This window comes from Podarcis filfolensis (assembly GCF_964270895.1).
Source record: "Podarcis filfolensis genome assembly, chromosome: 5".
NCBI classification, from domain to species: Eukaryota; Metazoa; Chordata; class Lepidosauria; order Squamata; family Lacertidae; genus Podarcis; species Podarcis filfolensis.
In genome coordinates, this window is record NC_139608.1 from 40,978,182 (window position 1) to 40,994,074 (window position 15,893).

Here is a 15,893-nt window from a genome sequence, read left to right on the forward strand (position 1 = left end):
GCGTCCTGTCTTGCTTAAAAAGAAGTTCTTCAAAAGGGAATTGGTGGTCTTGCCTGTCAGCAGCCCATCTTCTCCATCTCTGTCTCTGCTTTGACTATCAGTTATCGTCAGAAAGTAGTCAGAAAACTAGCTTCAGGCTGCATGATGACCTCAGCCTTAGCTTCAGGCTACAAAAAGGCAGAGGCCAGCCTTGTTGCCAGGATTTGCCATGTCATGCATTTTGTTGAGGGCTCACATACATATGCTGCATGCTTCAGGTATCAGAACCATGGTAGGGTGCACAGAGTGCAAGGGCTGCACCAGTGGAACTGACCTTTCCCCATCTCTCATCTCCCCTGCAGCGCACCCCCCCCCAACGCAGCTCTAGAAGGTTGAGGGGCACTGGAGAAGATTTGGGGGGCACATTGGGGGAGGAGAGGAAATGTAGCTACTGCTGCACCAGTGCTGGCTCTGCTCTATATACAGCCCTCTATGTTTCATGCTAGGCATATCCCATTGTGAGGAGCACTGCATATCTCGCTAGCCTTCCCTTTAGCTTTTCCCTGCCTGCCACCCAGCACGTGGTACCAGCCTGAAGTACAGTTCTCGCCCTTCCGATGTTTGCAAAGTGTTTAGGCACTTCTTAGTCATCCATTGCTGGAGGAAAAATGCAGAAATGGTGATTGGTTCTCCCCGTGAGCAAATGGGTGCAGCCCTTATCGGTCCTTGCTAGACTAGCTAGTGGAAGTTGGCGGTTTTAATCTTTTCTCAACTAAAGTTTAATCCTTCCTTAGCTGTCTGTCCATCTGGCTCCGCATTGTTTATATTTTTCTGTAACACTTCACTAGTCCAGCCTGGCTACAAAAGGCCCAAAGAGGTTAATAAATATAATGCTTAAGTATAATGCTAAGTTCTCTCACTTCCTGAAACAAATCAGAAATCCAGAGGCAAGGTTACAGGGTTTAGTTTTCTTTGGAGGCTTATGCTGTCTGTGATCTCTTTATATACTAATATACAAACACAGGTTTTGTAAACAGAGAAGCAGGCTCCTCAAAACAGGCTGCCCAACTACTAATCCCGCATCAGGCTCTAAGAACAAATGTGTGGACTTCTGCAGCTTTCACCGTAGTTTCCATCCAGCTGAACTCCAGCTTTAACTGACTTTGTCTTTCCCATATTCAGACATTGCTTCTCCCACTCTCAGAAGGGTCTCCCCTTCCAAAGTATGAGGAGAGAGTGTTCCAGTCAACAAGGAACATTCTGTTGTTGAAAGTCCCTGACTATCCATTAGGTTATGGGGTAGTGAACCTGTGACCCTCCAAATGTTGTTCGACAACAACTATTATTCCTACCTATTGGGTCTGATGAGAGTCTAATAACATCTGGAGGTTCACATGTTCCCTAGCCCTATTTTAGCTGTCTGGTGATAGACCTGCTCACAGTAATAAAGGCAACCAAACTCATAAACATAATGGTGCAGGAAGTGCTCAGGGCTTTGGTTAGTGCTCAGTGTTTAGATTAATGTCAGTCGGTGGTAGCTGAGAATGTGGACATAGCCTATGAATAAGATTCACCCAGATGTTGAAAAACATAGGGGGCAATATCAAACCTTGTTGTCATGATACACCATGAAGCATATCAGCAATCTACCAGTTATGCCACCTGGAACTTTTTCCTTGTTTTTTTAATGATTCAACTCCCCATGACATGAATAACTCAGTGAGTTTCAGAGTTGCCATTCTTGGATAAGGTGATTGTGTTGTGTCATTTAGCTCCATGAGTTTTTGGATGAAACTGGTTATCTAGAGCAAGCGTGGGCAACCTGTGACCCCTTAATTTCATGTAAGTGGCAAGAAGAGTGGGTAATGGGGAAAAGGGGTGGCAGAGAGAGAGAGAGAGGGGGGGGGAAACAGGTGCCCCACCCACCTTTGGATGTACCCCTACACACTACCACTATAAAGCCCCTGACAGATGTTCAGCCCAATGCAGCCCATTGACAGGGAAGAGCAAGAGGCTTCCCATCTCTGATGGCTTCTAGATACTGTCCAGTTGACCCATGCAGGGCCTTTTGGTGGTCGTTCCCCTTTTGTGGAATCCCCTCCCTAATGCATTTCAAACATTGCAAAACAGTTAAAAACACCCAAAACATTTTGAATATCTGAAAACATTTAAAACCAATAAAATGCAGTTACTGATTTCAAGGTTACTAATGTTTGCCACTTAGAGTTCCTTGGGGAGGAAGGGCAAGATACAAATGTAATAAACAACTAAGTCCACGTTTGGTCCTGAAATCTCCTTGGTCATTTTGGTGGATCTTCTAGGCTTAGAAATAGACAGGGGGAATATAAGACTGTTGATTCCTCTCTATCTCTCAGCTGCTTTCAGAGACCACTTACGTTGGACTTTGGGGTTGTTTTTAATTATCTGGCTCATGGGCTGTCTGACAAGATTGGGAACTGGAGGCATACTTTGCTGTGGTTCTGTTTCTACTTATCAGGCAGGTCCCAGATGATAGTGTTGAGTGACTGCTGCTCTGCCCAGTGGTACTAATTTTGAGAATTCCAGCCTTTGTGTCCCTCTTGGCTTTGAACATCTACATTAAGCTGCTGGGAGGAGGAGCCAGGAGATTTGGAGCGAACCTGAGGCCTTCCAGGTGTGGTTGAACTTCCCATAATCCCCAGTGGTTCGCCATGCTGACTGAGGCTGGGTGTTTGAGGCCAGTGACACCAGGAGGTGAACTTCCTTCCTGAATGTGGATGGTGAGGACTGTCTGACTGGTGCAGGGAAGAAGAGGGAGTGGGTGACAGAACAGAATATTCTGGAAAGGGGTGTGCCTGGCTGTTTGGAACCCTGGAGCATTTTGGAGTGCCTTCTTTCGTTCCAGGTCCCACATGTGCTCTCATGAATTTATTACCCCAGTATCTGAGGCAGGAGGCTCTTGAGTCACAGACCAGGGTGCCAGCTTCAGCTATTTATCAATTGTCTAGTTCTTCTACATGCCTCCCACTGTAATCTCCTGAGGCTGTTTTTGTTTTTTGCTTTCTCTTCTATTTTGCTCCGCTGCTGCAAGGCAACAAAGCAGCGAAGTCTGAAACAGAAACTTGCTTTCATTTGGAAATGGCAGCAGCTTGTGTGTCACACCAATGGAATGTCCTCTGTCCTCTGGGTCATGGTTTCCATGCGCTGGCCAGATGCCCTGGGAATTACTTTCTGCAGAGGCAGCAGCAGTTACTGTGCTGGGCTGCCACGTTGTTTCTGGGTACTTACGCACCACACAGTCTCCTTGCGCATTCCAGCAGGGGCCACACCTTCTTGGCCTGGATTTCGCAAACAATGCACCTGCTATTGGATGCTTGAAAAAAGAAGGGAGGTGAGTGAGAAGAGGGTGGGCAGGGCAGTCAGTCAGTGGCTGAGGCAGCAACAACAGGGGGCCTCTGAGGAGCCCTGTTTGCGCTCCCCACCCCCAAAGGCAACATGTTCTTGTCTGGGCCAGGAGACCCCATCAGCTTTTTGTTTAGCCAGTGAAATCTTTCCTAGGTTCTTCCGGTAAAAGGGATCTGCTTTGTTTTCTGCTGCCTTGTTTTCTGGCAAGACACCTGTGCCATCAAGGAAATATATTGTGCAATGATGAGCAAAACTGCATCTGTTTATTAAGCATGCATCCTGATTTGCAAGGAGACTAGACGATGTCTGCTCTCCATTCTGATTTGTTCACAGGGAGGTTAGATGATGTTGTATCAAGCAACATCCACGCTTTCCAGCTCATGTTTCTGTCACTTTGCTTATCGCAAGTCTGCTCTTCGGGGGAAGGGGGTTTGTTGCGCAGTATGTGATTGAATCCTGTCCAAAAATAGTGATAGCTCAGAAGCACCCTGTCATACAGCCACCAAAGGCACCAGAGTCAGCCAGATGAAAGGCAACTTGGAGGCGTGCTCTCCCTCTTGAAAATGTGAAATATCTTGGGGCTTGGAAGGAGAAACCCTGCAGTTCTATGTGTGGCATTGACACACATGCACCCAGGTTATTTCTAGGCATGTATAGTATAAGGCATAGGCCCGTAACACAAATTTGTACAAATTTATATGTACCATGAAATTAAGGAAGTGAGTGGCTGGAGTCTCACCATTACTGTCCTCTGCTACACACCCCAGCTACTCTATAAGTTTTTAAGAGTGGGGAGGACAGGAGAGATGCAGCCTGCTGCAAAATACCTGGGGTTTGGGCTCCCTGAGCCAGCCACTAACCCTGGACAGCTCAGTTGGTTAGAGTGTTGTGCTGATAATGCCAATATTGCAGGTTCAATCCCCATGTGGAACAGCTGCATATTCCTGCATTGCAGGCTGTCAGACTAGAATGGTCCTCAAGATCCCTTCCAACTCTACAATTCTATGATTCTATGTCAATGTCCCTGGGAGAGGATTGTGGCTCTTTCTCCACAGATACTGAAAATCTTTCTGAGGACCTTGTGGTGCACAGAATTATTTTGCCTATCTGTGCCACTCCTCCTATGAGCGCCCAGATGTAGAGAACATTTTAGCTATTGCTGGAGAGCTAGCACTGATCTTATCATGCAGATAGTAACTGTACCAGAGAAGCATGATGGAGGGCTGCAACTCTGGATGGAATTTAGTGCCTCCCAGGCGAAGAGCCCAGATATCACAAGGCCCCTGGGACTACAGAACCAAAGAGCAGCCCTCTCTGGTCCCATCTATCAGCCCAAGGGCTGCTGGGTTGTGTGAGCTTGGGAGCGCATGTGTATTATTGCAACCTGTTGTAAGCAACCTTGTGAACTGTTTGATTGAAAGGCAGGGTGCAAATCTTCAGACTTAGTATCTTGACCCCTTATTTTGAAGCTATGGAAACAGGCCCAGGAGTGGTGGGAGATGCAAGGTTTGGTGTAGGTAAGCGAGTTGCTGAGCAAGTGAGGAGCAGTCCATGGATGAACAATGCGCTTCTGTAAAGCACACTGTAGCACAGTGATGCCTCAGTGCCTTGCGAATTCTGCCCTTTTGGGATGGCCTTTTTCCAGCCCTTTGTCATACTATTGTGGAATGACGCATTAGCATTTTGGGCTGCCTCACTATGCACAGCAGGCTTATGGTTGAAAGGGCATGCATGTGTGTTCCTCTGCCAAGAACAGTGTTTGTCACACAGGCAGTGGGAGTGGGACTTAAAATGCATGCTGATCAGCTTCCAGCCCAGGGAGAACAACAGCCCAGCCAGTAGCAGAGACACAGAGATGGGCTCAGCTCATCAAAATTCAGCTCACGCTTACAGAATCGTGAGATCTGGCACCCAGATCGGGGTGGGGTACATCAACCCTGTTCATTGTGCCAGCTGATTATGTGCCCATTGGGGTTGGCTTTATTTGTTTACCAAACTGTTGAGAATAAATGCATGTGTTTTTTTAAAGACCAGTTTAAACGCAGAGGCAATGGAACATCTTTATCTCATAAGAACAGGCAAAAGTACACAATCTCTTTGAATTTGGGGAGGGAGATATATCGCTGTTGAGAAGTGCCTGTTCTGCAGGTGGTGGGGGTCAAAATATATACATGGAAGGAGTTAATTGGAGGGAAGAGGGAAAGCTTGTTCTGCTTGATAAAGTTTTCTTCAGCAGCCACAGAGGGAAATACATGCCTTCCGTTGGCATCCCTGCTTACTACTGTATTGTGAATTGCTTGTTTGCCTAACCAAACATTGCACAAGTGCCTCTCTCTCTGCGCGGCGGTTGGAGCTGATGGGTCACAAAGGAATGCTGCGGGGAGAGGAAGAGTCTGCTGGATGTTTTCCCTTTAAAAAAGAGCAAATGCCTGGGAAATGCCAGGCCTGGGGGTTGCTGGGCCCCAGGAATCAGCCTGTGAACCTGAGCCAGGGGGCTGGCCGGAGTCAAGACAACAGCAGGTGAGATAGAAAACCAGGAGCCGGCTCTGCCCTGCCCGAACTTCCACGAGCTGCGCCAGACTGGATGGGCACCTGCTTTAGGCGCCTCTTCCCAGTTCCGATTCCATTCGCCCTGGGAAGAGGGCTGCTATTGTCGCCTCCCGGGCAGGCAGCCACGCCCTCGTTGTGCCCCAGATTTGGCCGTGATTGCATGGAAGGGCAAAGACGGCAGTGGGTCACGAAGACGCAGGTATGGGCGGCGCTGTTTTCCTGCTGCCGCCGCCAATTTCCCGGCCTCCTCCTCCTGCCGCTCTCCTTTTTTAGCTTTGCCTTGCGGTCCCAGGGGTGCTGAGCTGTGCAAGGACCTGCCTGGCACCTGGTCCCTTGTCTCCTGCGTCCTCTCCTTTCCCTCGGCGCAACAGCTCAGCTGCCTAGCAGACTGGCCTTCTGCTCGCTCTGACCGCAGCAGACTTTGCGCCAAGAACCAGCCGGCGGGGGGGGGGGGGGGACTTTACGAGCGCAGTCCGGAGCGGGGTAGCCAGACTGGGGAGGCGCCTTTGCAAAAAGGAAGGAGGGTCCTCCTCCACTCCGGATTCCCAGCGCCGGGCTTTGGCTCTGCTCGACCCCGGGTGGCCGCTCCTTCCCTTAAGACCATTGAGATGCTAATACCCGAAGGGCCGGGGGCCGGGGGCTGGGCTGGCCGGGGTCAGCTTCGTCCGCCTACCCTACCGGTTGCGTACGTGATGGGCGATCTGGAGCCGCAGCAGCAGTAGGTGGGGCTGGGGATGACTTCTGAGCTCGGCTTGGTGAGGAATTTGGGGAGGGAGTGGCGGGCAGGGGTCGGAGATGGGTTACGGTTGGGGATCCCCCTCTCGATCCCTCCCCAGCTGCTGCTCTTATCCTGCGCGGTGCTGGATCGGAACCGATCCTCTTTCTCCAGCACCTGCCTGGACGGCTCTTACCCAGAGCCACGCCCCCTCTTCTCCCCTCTCTCCTGCCGCCGCGGGGAGGGAAGTCGCAGCCTTAGCCCCACGGACGCGGCGTGGAATGCTGCCTCTCGAGTTCGCCGCGAGTCCGCAGCCGCCGGCAAGAGCTAGAGCTTGAGCCGCGCATTGCACGGTTTTCACTCTGCATAACTCCCCCCTGTTGTTTCCTGATCGACGCCTATCGCCTTCCCGGTCGCTTTGTGTCCCTGCCAAAGTGGGCACTAGCTGTCGAAAGTTCACCCGGCAGTGCTTTTGTGTACAGAACTCCCGTTGTTGTTGTTGTTGTTCTACTGCTACTACGGACTTCATTGTTGTTGTGGAATGAAAGGATTTCTCCAACTCCTCCTTAACTTGCGCTTTTCCTAACCGTTCCCCATCGCGTGGTTCTAAGAGTGGCTAGTAGCTCCCCCTCCCCTTCCAGTGGACGTGGGTGCCTTTGTTTAAAAATCAGGCAAGGCACGCCAAGTGATTTGGGGGCTGGGGATGTCTTCTAGCTTAGCAGATGGTTGCAAAAAAAAGGATAGGATCTCGTGTTACCCATTCTCTCAAGTCTCCTAGACGACAGTGGTGTGTTGAGTCTTGCAGTAGTAAACACAATTTTAGTTTTACTGGATCAAACTGATGGATGACCCATCCAGCTCCATTTCCTGTCCTCCAGCAGCGGCACATAATGATCCACTTGCTTCAAGGAGCTTTGTATGTCTTCCTCTTGTGCTATTACAGTAGGATGCTATGCTTGTCTGTTCAGAAGTAAGCCCCCTGGAGTTCCCTGGGACTTACAGGTGAGCGAAGTACCTGATTCCGGCCCATAGGCATGTGAAAGAATCAGGAACATTCTTTCCCCTAATAAGTCATGACTCCTATAGCAACCTTTTTCAGGGCCAGTCCACCATCCCTCAGACCTTGTGGGGGGTCGGGCTATATTTGGGGGGGGTGAATGAATTGCTATGCCCTACAAATAACCCAGAGATGCATTTTAAATAAAAGGACACATTCTACTCATGTAAAAACATGCTGATTCCGTCAGGCCGGATTGAGAAGGCAACTGGGCCACATCCAGCCCCCGGGCCTTAGTTTGCCTACCCCTGCCCTATAGCTTAAAGTGACAGGTGAACAACTCTGCCTGTGAATATGTGGTGAGCATTTGCTCTAATTATTATAGCTCTCAATGTTTTGAAATTTTTGTTAGCTTGCTTGGATCCTTTACAAACTCATTTTTGTCTGTTGCTACTGTTGGTGATTGTGCCTTCTGGTGGCAGACAGTTCCATAGGTCAGCTGCATCTGAGAGATACCATGTACTAATTTAATTTATAACTGGTGTATTGTATTATTCTAGAGTGATATAAAGATATGAATAAGCTCCTTAGTATATTTTCTTTTTCCAGTCTTCCTATGCCAATGCAGTGCTTAAGTGGAAAGGCTTAAAACGAACTTTGTATTCTTCAGAATGAAACCTTATTCTCTTACAGTGCAATCCTATACATGTGTACTCAAAAGTAAGTCCTACTTGAGTTCATTGAGGCATATATATTGCAAGCTAAGTGGGTATAAGATTGCAGCCTTAATCCTCCTTTTTGAGCCTGAGGGTTCAAACCTATGTGTTCTTCCTTGAGAGCAGTGCCTGTTGAACTTTGTGTACCTCGCTTCTGAATAAAAGGATTGGGTTGTGAGGAGTTCTGATCTTTTTCTCACACCTTTTTTTGTATGACATACATTGCAAACTCCTGCCTATTGCTCTTATACTAGTTTGTTTACAACTGGTGTAGCATGGGGTGACTGAAATGTTGTATGAGGGTGGGGCACGTATTGTTTTTAAAACCTTTTTCAAATTACCTCAAATGTTGGGAACAAAATAAGCGCTCTCTCTCTCTCACACACACACATATATGTATGTGTGTATATAGGTATACACATATACACACACACACACACCATGTCAGTCCATTGGCCCATCAATCTGGCAACAGCCTTGTAGGGCTTCAGATGGGATCTCTCTCACCCTTCTTGGAAATGCTACAGATTGAACCTGGACCTATTGCATGCAAAGTCTGTGGTCTGCCACTGAACCACAAACCCTCCCTCAGATGTTTTACTTGCCTTGTGGTGGCTGCAGTGCATTGGACTGGAAAAAAAAAATCTTAGCTGAGCAGTCCACAATTGTTGTACAATCTTCTTAAGTAATACAATTAACCCAGTGAGAAATATGTAGGGCATAAAAGCATGCGTTAAAAATGTGTTGGTTAGGCAGCCTCTCTTCTGACTGGCTCCGTCATGACATGCCTCTATTGGAGGACATAATAATAATAATAATAATAATAATAATAATAATAATAATAATAATAATAAAATTATTTATACCCCGCCCTCCCCGGCTAGAGCCTTCCACAGATATTGTGTCCCTGGCTTGTGGGATGTGTGGCCATGCAGCCGTGGTGTGGTCATTCAACTTGTACCTTCCACAGATATTGTGTCCCTGACTTGTGGGATGTGTGGCCATGCAGCTGTGGTCAATCAACTTGATAACCTCTTTGTCTAACCTAGAGTGTAGCCAGTGTGGTATAGTGGTTAGAATGTTAGACCAGGACCTTGGGACACTGGGTGACTTTGGGCGAGTCACTGCCTCTCAGTCTAACCTACATCACAGGCTTGTTGTGTTATTAAATGAGGAGGGAGAGGACCACCTAAGCCACCTTGAGCTCCTTGGAGAAAGAGGTGGAATATAATTGCAATAAATCCGTAACTAGCACAAAGGCAAGGGGGCAAGTTATTTCCCTTTTACCTCTCAATTACGTGCCACAGCCAGCTAGTCATCACTGACGGGAAACCCTGTCCTCAGAAGGTGGGAGACTTGCCGGAAACATGTGGGTTTTATTGCTCGTGTGTTTCTGGCGCTTTCCTCCTACCCTGAAGCCAGCAGTGAGGAGGCTGTCCAGAACTAAAAGCCTCTTTCATCCACTAGGAAGCCGGCTGATAAGTCATCTGTAGGCTGGATTTGGCCCATGGACTTCCAGCTTGCCACTACTGCTTTATAAGGAGCTGTTGGCTCGGATGCTCTGTCCTGATCCCATTTGCTTCTCTTTCAGAAATGACTCTGCTCTCCTCCCAGCCGGCATCACTGGAGTCTGCGGCCACTGCAGCCACCACTCCTAACCCAGAGCAAAGGATGTTGGAGAAGAGGGCAAAGGTCATTGAAGAGCTGCTGCAGACAGAGCAGGATTACATCCGGGACCTTGAGATGTCTGTGCAGATGGTCCTGGTGCCGCTGCAGGAGGCACAGGTGGGAGTGGCCAGTTTGTGGCAGCCAATGGTGGGCTTTCAGTTGGCTTTTTTTTTTTTTTTTGCCAGGGATGGGGTGTGACTTAGCACTGTTTGGAGCCATTGGATATGGAGGGTTGGGCTTAACCAGAGATATCTGCCCTTAATTCTAAGCATACTGTCTCTCAGCCTGACCTACCTCGAAGGGTTGTTGTGAGGGGGAAAGGGGGTGCTATATGCACCCTCAACTCCTTGGAGGATAAAAATGAGATAACAGAATATTGTGTGAAATGGAGGTGCTGATGGATGACATTCCCTGGAAGGTGTGGTGGGTGCAGAGAACAACTGTTTAGGTCTGGGATAGAGAATCTATGACCCTATTGAATTGTATTAATCATTTTGATGAATGGTGTTTTATATTTTCCGATATTTTGAATTACTTTGCTTTATTTTATGTTACTTTGTTTGATAGTACAGTGATTGTAAGGTTTATTGTTTTTTATTTATTGTTTATTATTTTGCTATTGTGATTCTTGTGGGACACTTTGAGCTCAGTGTTTGTTTTTGCAAAAAGCGGAATAGAAATATTAAATCAAAATCAAACCTGTGGCTCTTCAGATGTTTTCATCATCCCTGACCATTAGCCCTTCTGGCTGGGACTGATGGGAGTTGGACTCTGGAGAGCCACAGGTTCCCCATTTAGGTGACGCTTAGGAGCTAGAAGGGCTGCTTTCAAGCCTGCGGGTGCTCATGCTGGCAGTGCTGATGCCAGTTTGTGTATATACTGGGATGTCACTGGGCATCAAGACCTGGAGAACTCTGGTGTTCTCCCACAATGTTTTGTGTCTTCAGAGAGAAGGAAAGCTGCCAAGGACTAGCTCATTCGTGTGAGCAGGGTGTGTCCTTGGGAGCAGCCTATCTGTAAATAAGAGTCCTCTGTGAAAACAATTTCCTTTTGCTTCAACACACTCCCTTGCTTCCTAGGTGCCACAGGTAGACTGTGAGGGGCTGTTTGGAAACATCCACGGTGTCATTGCCTTCTCTAAGCAGTTGCTGAGCACCCTGAAAGCTGCAGATGCTGTTGGTAGGTGCTTTGCCCTAAACTTTGGGGCATCTCTGACCCTAGGAATAAGAGTGGAGCAAAGGATGCTGGTTAAAGTGGTCATAGACAAGGCAACAGTTCAAGTGGTCTATTCCAACAAGTCCAATGCCTGGGCCTGACTTCCCTTTGTTTCCTTAATTTATAACCAGAGCCAGTGTGGTGTAGTGGTTAAGAGCGGTAGACTCGTAATCTGGGGAACCGGGTTCACGTCTCCACTCCTCCACATGCAGCTGCTGGGTGACCTTGGGCCAGTCACACTTCTTTGAAGTCTCTCAGCCCCACTCGCCTCACAGAGTGTTTGTTGTGGGGGAGGAAGGGAAAGGAGAATGTTAGCCACTTTGAGACTCCTTAAAGGGAGTGAAAGGCGGGATATCAAATCCAAACTCCTCCTCCTCCTCTTCTTCTTCTTCTCTTCTTTTGAGGTCTCCTGGCTTCAGTAGGGCTGGGATAGAGTCACTGTTCCTTTGCCAGCCTACAGACTGATCTGTATGGAGTCTGGCATATCAAAGTACATTAAAATCAGAGGTTAAGCAAGTGACTCTGCCCAAGGCAGGTGCTGCACCTTCTTCTCTGCTTGCAAGCAAAAGTAACTCCAGATGGCTTGAGCAAGTGAATCAAGCTGTAAGGAAAGGTTTTTTAATGGGTCACCAGTCAATAGGACATGAGGGAATCATTCCTTTCTGCTTTGGGGGCTCTAAATATGGCAGTTGCTTAGCCTTCAGCCTGTTCTTGGTTTCTCGTTTCATGGTGTCCGGGATGGAAGAGGGGAAAGCAATTTGCTGGTGGGTGTAAGCAAAACCCACCCTCATGCTCACGAGCCACATGCAGTTGCATTTGTTTATTTTTATTGATGACCCAATAACACAGTTCTCTGAGCAGCTCGCAAAGATAAAATGATGTAGTACCATATTAAAGATCACGGCGCAACTGCAGCATAAAAAATTCCAGCAGAAAGCGACATAAAATCCAAATATGCAGTAAGTGGGATTAAAATTCCGATTTTAAAATCTCAGTTTTTAAAAATCTGGGAGAATAAGAACTTCATCTGGTGATGAATAAATTGTAAAGAAGGTGCTACTCACCTCACTTTACCTGCCTGGGCCATGTGAAAGAGGGCCACTAAGGTTTGGGCAGGTAGATATCAGAGGAGGCAGATCTTTGGGGTATCCTGATCCCAAGCCCTTGAGGGCCTTATACATAAGAGTATCTCTCAATATCAGTATAGCCATGGGTATGTAAAAAGGCAGAGAGATGTGTTGTTGGGCGCCCATGTGTAAGTGTTGGGTGACACCCTGTCTGCTCCCCCACCCTTCTGGTTTTGCTGCAGTGTGGGAAGGGAATATTGTTACTGGCTGGCCATTAAGAGCCATTTCCATCAGGAAGAGAGCTGCTGAGTGACATGTGCCTTTTCTCCCCCGAAGGGCCAACATTCCTGGCATTTCGGGCTGAGCTGGAGGATGTGTACAAAGTCTACTGCCAGAACCATGACGAGGCCATTGCCCTTCTGGAGGCCTATGAGAAGGATGAGCGGGTCCAGAAGCATCTGCTGGAGTCCCTGGAGAGCCTCAGGTGAGAGGGCAGCTGCCCGGGCTCTTTTCTCACAATCCCACCCAACTGCTGTGCTCTTGACACAGAGGGATAATTTGGCTCTGATCCCCTCTCCTTCCCAGTTAGAGCAGAAGAACCTGCTTGTTTGTTACTGGACTCCGCTGGTTTGTGCTGGGAACAGAATTTCAGGTGCTGCCCAACCACTGAACATGTCCTCCAGACTTGACCCTCAACCAAAATAGGGCAGAAGTGTGGAAGCTGTGGCCCTCCAGATGTTGTCAGTCTCCCAATTCCCAGCATGTTTCATGGTCAGGGATGGTGGGAGTTGTAGTCCAGCAACATCCTCAGCTTCCCATTCCCCCCAGGCTAGGAGTTTCCTAGCTTGAGTGCATCTTAGGCTTTTGCTTAGAAGGTGGAGAGGGAGGAACCATTCTAATGCTTTTTCTTATTTTATTTTTTTCCTGTCAGGAGTCTGTACACTGAATGGTAAGTGACCTTTTTATACCATCAGTCTGTTTCTTGCTGTTCCCCAGTTACGTTCTGTGCCTGATTTCTCTTTGTTGTCCATACCTACCCACAAAAAATGTACAGTACGAGTAAGGGTTTGGGTCAATCATTCAAATCTTTATTATGGTCATAGACCAAAATACAAGGGTTTGAGTATTTGTGCATCTCTGTCTGAGGCAGGAGCAAGGAGCATGTCTGGGAATGGGGTTCCTACAGGAGTGGGAAGAGAGGGCTGTAAGAGATTATAAGGAGTTCAGACTGCTGTGACCATCTTGGTGTGCTCAGGATGGGGAAGGAACTGAGCAAGATGTGGGGCAGGAATGGTACTAGGCTGGCTGGCTTTTAGGAAACAACTAGTCAACCATCCAGGTATTGTGAGTTCAGCTAGAAGAGGATGAAGAAGTGACTGAGTTTGGGACGAATGAGATGAGCTGGTTTTATGTTGTCTGATGATATATAGTCTTTTGGGGGAGGAAGACAGGTACGGAGTGTCCAGCCTCAGTATGTGTCCCAATGTATTTATTTAATAAATGTGTAGGCTACCTTTCAAAAGATGAATATCTTTTCAAGGTGGCATAGGCGATTTAGTAAAAACATTTTTAAACAAAGCATCTCACATGTGCATGCACATAAGCCAAAGAGCAGTTGGAAGGTGGGGGTTGGTTTTCCTGGGGTGCAGTGTTTGTGGGGTGAGAGTGTGGGTGACAACATATGGGATCCTCTGTGCTAACTTCCCCCACCCCTTTTCTCAGGGGCTGCACCAACTACATTGACCTGGGCTCCTTCCTGATCAAGCCCGTTCAGCGTGTGATGCGCTACCCACTGCTGCTGATGGAGCTTCTGGGCGCCACACCTGAGTCTCATCCTGACCGTGCTCCCCTGGCAGCGGCTGTCCTTGCTGTCAAGGAGATCAACTGCAACATCAATGAGTCCAAAAGGCGAAAGGACCTGGGTGAGCTGTGGGGCAGGGGAGACAATGTGGGGAAAGGGGAGGAGCAGCACAAGCACCCGCTTGAGACAAACGAGTAAGCCACATGGGGAAGATGGAAAGCAACCAAGCATCCCTGTGTGGAAGAGTTGGGTACCGTGTATGGAGACTGAGTGTACAGCAGGCTGGCTGTTGTGGGGGGGGGGGGAGATTGAGAAAGGTGAAGCACCTTCTAGTGGCTGCTGGGTGTAATAGCAAAAGTCCATTTGGTTTAACCCAGTCATGCTTAGTTGGCAGGATGCATTATCCAGTTATTGCTCCCTTACAAAGAGACAAATGTCGAAAGGCAAATGAGCCACTTACCTCTGGTGTTTGGAAGTGGTGGTGTACTGTAGGCTAGAAGTGAACTGACAGAGGATTGTGTCTGGGCTGAGAGAGAAACTCCCCAGGATGGCACAGTCTTCAATGGATCTTCTGTACTCTCAGGGGATTAGACCAGGTGACCATTGTTGTCCCTCACCACACCCTGTTATTCCACGACTCTTAGGAGCTGACTCTTGCTTCCACCACTCTCTTTCAGTGCTGAAGTACCGGAAGACTGATGACGACAGCCTCATTGAGAAGATCTCCAAGCTCAACTTCCATTCCATCATCAAGAAATCCAATCGTGTCAGCAGCCACCTCAAGCACCTCACAGGTTTTGCACCGCAGGTAAATGCTGACTCTGGCTACATGTCTATGGGAATCCATCACAAGCTCCACGGTACCTATCAAATCTCCTCCTCCTCCCTGTTACAGCTCAAAGATGAGGCTTTTGAAGAGACCGAGAAGAACTTTCGAATGCAGGAGCGGCTGATTAAATCTTTCATCCGGGACCTTTCTCTCTACCTTCAGCATGTCCGGGTGAATAAACATATTTGTAGGGGATGGGACAGGACCTTGTGAAGAATTGGAGACTGAGGGGATTGAGTGACTAGCAAACTTGAGGGTCCTGCCTTGGCTAGCTTTGGGCAGAAGTTTCTGTGTCACAATCTTGGCTCAGGTTGTGGCTGGACTTGCAGGGGATGCAAACTGCTTTAGCCCTGCTGAGGTCTGTGTCTCTCTGCCCTCAGGAGTCTGCCTGTGTTAAAGTGACAGCAGCACTGAGTATGTGGGACCTGTGCATGGAGAAAGGCAGTGCTGAGTTGGAACAGTTCCAGAAGGTCCACCGTCTCATCAGCGACCAGCTCTTCTCTGATTTCGTGAGTGAGGTCTTTGCTTCCTTCCTGGGTCAGGTGTTTCCTCCTACTTTCTGGGCACAGAATCAGTTGGCTGCAGAAACAGAAGGAAAAGAACTTTGGAAGAGGCTAGAAAAATATTTCAGTATGAGGGAAAGGCATAGCGGGAGGTGGGGAGGAGGAAGCCTTTCAGGCTGATGAAGCCACTGGTTGGTGGAGGAGAGCTTGTGGCAAGGAGCTGGGATAGAAGAGATATTGCAAAATGGGCTTTCTCCTGAAATACATATGGAGTGGTACTGGGCAGAACAGGTGCCCTTCTTCCTTTATTGACACTACAAACAAATGTGTATTGTCTTCCTCCTCCCAAGGAATTTTCTGCAGCAAGATAGAAAAAAAATCCTTGCTTCCCCTAGTACAGCTTGTACTGAAACTATAACAAAATAATGATTTGCTACAGAAACGTGTGGGGGAAAGAGCATGCTATTTT

At 48.2% G+C, this 15,893-nt stretch overlaps 1 protein-coding gene across 2 annotated transcripts in view; it reads left to right on the forward strand.

Annotated features, from left to right (window-relative positions):
* Positions 1 to 15,893, forward strand: part of DNMBP (dynamin binding protein) — a 50,063-nt gene that overhangs the window by 28,647 nt on the left and 5,523 nt on the right. For both annotated transcript variants that reach the window (XM_083615197.1, XM_083615198.1), the window contains 8 exons: positions 9,933 to 10,126; positions 11,089 to 11,188; positions 12,628 to 12,775; positions 13,223 to 13,240; positions 14,014 to 14,213; positions 14,770 to 14,900; positions 14,988 to 15,092; positions 15,302 to 15,430. In XM_083615197.1, the coding sequence (XP_083471323.1) occupies positions 9,933 to 10,126; positions 11,089 to 11,188; positions 12,628 to 12,775; positions 13,223 to 13,240; positions 14,014 to 14,213; positions 14,770 to 14,900; positions 14,988 to 15,092; positions 15,302 to 15,430 (1,025 nt within the window). The remainder of the gene's footprint in view (positions 1 to 9,932; positions 10,127 to 11,088; positions 11,189 to 12,627; positions 12,776 to 13,222; positions 13,241 to 14,013; positions 14,214 to 14,769; positions 14,901 to 14,987; positions 15,093 to 15,301; positions 15,431 to 15,893) is intronic.